The sequence below is a fragment of the Silene latifolia genome, chromosome Y (genome assembly GCF_048544455.1).
Source record: "Silene latifolia isolate original U9 population chromosome Y, ASM4854445v1, whole genome shotgun sequence".
Classification (NCBI taxonomy): Eukaryota; Viridiplantae; Streptophyta; class Magnoliopsida; order Caryophyllales; family Caryophyllaceae; genus Silene; species Silene latifolia.
This window is the reverse complement of record NC_133538.1, coordinates 79,150,697-79,155,702: the sequence shown is the minus strand read 5'-3', so window position 1 is coordinate 79,155,702 and position 5,006 is coordinate 79,150,697. Positions and strand designations below refer to the sequence as shown.

At 37.8% G+C, this 5,006-nt stretch overlaps 1 protein-coding gene across 1 annotated transcript; it reads right to left on the bottom strand.

Annotated features, from left to right (window-relative positions):
• Positions 1 to 3,106: 3,106 nt before the first annotated feature.
• LOC141628372 (uncharacterized) lies at positions 3,107 to 4,541 on the bottom strand. Its single transcript, XM_074441528.1, has 2 exons — positions 3,923 to 4,541; positions 3,107 to 3,792 (listed from the first exon to the last, which is right to left on the bottom strand). Exons 1-2 carry the CDS (start codon positions 4,539 to 4,541, stop codon positions 3,107 to 3,109), a joined length of 1,305 nt encoding a protein of 434 aa, XP_074297629.1.
• Positions 4,542 to 5,006: the final 465 nt, after the last annotated feature.

Here is a 5,006-nt window from a genome sequence, read left to right as displayed (position 1 = left end):
GTTTAGTGTGGATTAGAGGGAGAATTTAATTATAAGGAATCACACAAGAAAATTGAAAAGAAAAACACGATTACCGTTGAAAATTACATAAGCGAACTGAAGACTTAAACAATTGGGGACGATGTAAAGGGTATACAAAATTTACGCCTAAATACAAGATCCAATAACAAACTAGAGATATGTCTGAATCTAACAAAACAATATTGGATTGCATACACACAAAAATGAACAAAAAACATCAGATATCGACAAGATTTATAGTGAAAGTATTACTGAGTCAATCATGAAAGTGAATGGAAATCTAATACATTAACCTCTGCTAAAAAACAATCGAAATGTGTGAGAGCTGAGAGATACGTAATAATAAAGATAATTTTAAGGTTAGAGAGAGAGAGAGAGTCAGGTAAAGATATGAGAAAGTGATGTATGAACAGAAAATTTGGGATGGGTGAGATGTGAAATTTTATATTCCGTACAAGTACTGATGATTGGTGGATGAAGAAATAGATAAACAGGAATCGTGGAAGGGTTATATCAATGAGTACGAAGGGTGTACCCGTGACAATTATTACAGACCCTTGGATCAAGAATTCAATGGTTGTGATGTGTTCTCACGGTTCTCACCTAAGAAGGTGTTCTCATATGATCATAAATCTTCTTCTTCTTCTTCTTCTTCTTCTTCTTCTTCTTATTATTATTATTATTATTATTATTATTATTATTATTATTATTATTATTATTAGTAGTAGTAGTAGTAGTAGTAGTAGTAGTATTGTTATACAATTACACATACTATTTATTGTTATACAATTATCATTATTATTTTTGTTACTTGAGCAAACCGAGCCACACCCAAAGCATCTACACGGCCCAATTAACTAATCCCGACTCATTCATTATTTTATTATATTATTCCGTCTTATTGCAATTATTATTATATATAAGTGCGATTATAATAAATTAACGTCTTATTTGCATTTATTATTAGAAATGTCATTAAATAATTATTTAAATCACATAAATTATTCTCATAAATTATTATCAAAATACGTAGTATTACAAACAGAAACATTATAGAACCCTGCATTAGTACTCCATTTGCCATGGTAATAACCAGGTTTAAGCATATCCTTGACTTGGCAAATTTTCCTCAAAGTCCAGCTGGAACTAACAGTGGGAGAATAGTCCAACCAGTTTTGGCCTTTGATGTACATGTGATTAACCCACCTTATCCATAAATGATCAGTTTTCTCAGCTATCCACCATACATACTTGCCTAACATAGCCACATTCCAATTTTTGCCATTAACAATGCCTAGTCCTCCATATTTTTTTTCTGTACAAACCCTATCCCATGCCACATGTGGTGTCTTATGGAACTCTTCAGACCCACACCAAAGGTAGTTTCTGCATATGTGGTTAATCTGTCCATCACAGTAGCAGGGATGATGAATATACGAGTCCAAAAACTATGAAGTTGTGTCAAAACTGCCTGAACCAGTACTAGCCTGCCAGCATAGCTTAACTTTCTGGCCTCCCAACCACGAATTTTCTGCACAATCTTCTCAATCAGTCTGGAACAATCACCCACTGCCATTCTTTTATAGGAGATTGGTATGCCAAGATACCTGAATGGGAAATGACCCTCTTTGAACCCAGACACATTCAACACATACTGACTATTCTCACTGCGCATACCATTGAAATAGATATCAGACTTCTCACGATTAATCTCCAATCCTGATGCTATAGAGAATGTGGCAAAAGCTCTAAGTATAGTATTGGTGGATGCCTTGTCACCCCTACAGAACATTAGAAGATCATCTGCAAAGCACAAATGGTTCAGTCTAAGTGCTCTACAGAGGGGATGGTAAGTAAACTCCATGGTATTAGTAACAGAAGCCAATGACCTGCTAAGATACTCCATGCAAATAGTAAACAACAGAGGGGACATAGGATCACCTTGCCTAATCCCCCTCCTTCCTTGGAAATACCCAAAGTTTGAACCATTAAGAGACAAGGTATACCAAGGAGTAGTAACACACTCCATAATCCATTGAATCATTTGATCAGGGAACTTAAGGGCCTGCAACATATGCTTGATAAAGTCCCACTCAATAGAATCATATGCCTTTTTTAGATCCACCTTCATCATACATCTAGGAGAACAAGCCTTCCTTTTGTACAATCTAACCAGGTCATGACAAATGAGGATATTATCTACTATATCCCGTCCTTTAAGAAAAGCACTCTGAGTCTCACTTATAATGTCAGGTAAGACAATGGCAAGTCTAGTGCAAATCACTTTCGAAATAGTTTTATATACCACATTGCAACAAGCAATGGGTCTAAAATCCGCCACTGTATTAGGCCTGGTCTTCTTAGGAATCAGAGTTAAAGTTGTGGAGTTGACTTGTTTGAGCATTTTACCAGATGAAAAAAACTCCTGCACTGCCCCAATAATATCAGTCCCAGTAAGATAAAAAGAATCCCTGGAAAATTGAGATGAAAAGCCATCAGGCCCAGGTGCTTTATTAGTAGGTATGGAATATAGAGCATCCTTGATTTTCTTATCTGTCACAGCTAAGGTAAGCACACTACAGTGTGCATTAGTTACAAGTTTCCCCTGTTGGACAGTGCCCATATGAACTTTTGTCACCTTTCTGTTATACCACAATAAAGACTTGTAATAATTAATAAAAGCCTCCTCAATTGCAACAGGAGTAGTATGGTTGTTACCCTCTATATCATGAATCTACAAAATCTTATTTTGCATCCTCCTTGCCTTGATAGCACTATGGAAATAATGAGTGTTATCATCACCATCACTGAGCCATTGAACTTTGGCTTTCTGGGACAGAAAAATCCTCAAAGCAACCTCCTTATCTCTGTAAAGTTCAGTAGCCACCTTCACTAGCTGTTGAAGCCCAAGATTAGTAGGATCAAGATGTAGCTGACCTTGCACCCTATGAAGGTGAACCAAGTCCACCTTAGTGGAGGTTTCAATGCCAGCATAGGCTTCAGAATTAAGATCCTTCAATGGTTTCTTTAGCAATTTCAGCTTCTTAACCACCTGAAACATTTTATACCCATAAATAGGAGTACTCTAGACATCTTGAATAATTTTCAGAAACCCAGAATCCTTGTCCCACATATTAAAGTATTTGAAATTTCTCTTTTTCCTATCAACATCTAGGTGCATTGTCATGGTACAAGGACAATGGTCAAATAAACCTTCGGGGTGAAACATAGTAATGGTGTTAGGGAAATGATGGAGCCACTCATCAATCACTAGAGCTCTATCAATTCTACTAAATTTCAAATCCCCAACCTCTTGTTTATTGGTCCAAGTGAAGAAATCACCCTGAGCAGGGATGTCATTCAACCCACAAACATCCACACACTCCTGAAACTCCCTCACTTCAGCAGTAGAGACATCAGATCCTATTCTTTCATTCATTGCCAAAACATTATTAAAATCTCCCATGACAACCCATGGCCCATTAATATAACTCTTCATAGTTTTTATAGAATGCCATAAAGGAGAACGATCAGCTAATCTATTAAAACCATATACCATAGACATCCACCAAACAGCTCTTGTAGGTAGGTAAGTGACTTTAGTATGGATCACCTGAGCCTCACTCCCTAAAACTACAACATCATAGTTACCAGCATCCCAAATAATCCAAATACGACCTCCCTCATGACTCTCATTATTATGCACCATGTTCCACTGAGAACCAATGCTCTGATGTACTTTATTGATAGCAGCAGTTCTAACTCTAGTTTCTAAAAACCCAAAAACACCAATATTATTTGAATGTAAAAACTATCTAATATCCTTATGTTTATGTACACTATTCAGTCCCCGCACATTCCAAAACCCTATACTACCCATTCTCAATTAATGTGCTAGGACCAGCCATGTCCTCCTCAACCACTTTCCTATACTGAACTGAGTGCTCCAACACTTCCAGAAAAGTTCTTCTCCCATTGCCAGTACTCATACCACCCTGCCTTGAGAATTTAGTTAGGACCCTTATAGATGAAAAAGGAGTAAAAGTAGCTGGCTGAGGAGTTACTAATCCTCTGGAAAGAACAGGTTTAGATCGAGGCTGCAAAACTAACGGCCTGACAGGGGGGTTTGGTGCAGGTGGATTAGGTACAGCAGCAGGTTGTTGTTGAACCCTTTCTTTAGGCACCCACACTTCCCTCACAGGCTTCCCAGGCTGTTGTTTCTTCCTGCAATCTCTCGCCATATGCCCAACTCCTTTACATTCAGAGCAAATTGTTGGTCTCCATTCATAATGAACAATTTTCCTATGAGTGACATCTAATTCATCAGTAAATTCAATCACATCAGGCAAATCACCACCCATTTTAACCTCAACCATTACTCTTGCATGACCAATAAAAGTTTTTAATTGAGTATTACTGTCACAATGCACTGGCTTCCCTACCAATCCAACAATCTTCATCAGAGCATTACCCCAAAACTTCAGAGGGAGGCCATAGAATCTAATCCAAATAGGCACCATATCTACAGCCTCACGAACCAATTTAGTAGTGGGAGTCCACTCCTTAACTACTACTGGTTTGTTATAAAAAAAATACAGGCCCTAATTGTAGAACTCGTAACTTCATAGCTTCTGTTTCGAAACGAACCAGGAATATACCATTCGAATAAAAAGAAATTTGATCATAATCAGTATATCCCTAGACCCGCTTCACAAACCCATCAATTATTTTGAACGGTGGATTAGCACCTAGTACGTAGCAATACACCGTTGTTGACCAAAATTCTAACTCCGCATCAGTATCAGCACTAGTCAATCGCAAAGGACTTACCCTATCAGATGTAGCATAACCAGAGCGCGAAACTTCTGTCCATACGCTCCCATCATCAGAATCCTCCTCCGCAATTGAATCCATGCCATTACTCAATTGAAACGGCCTTATTTCACCATTTGCATCCAAAACGTGATCATCAAGCTGGATATCAA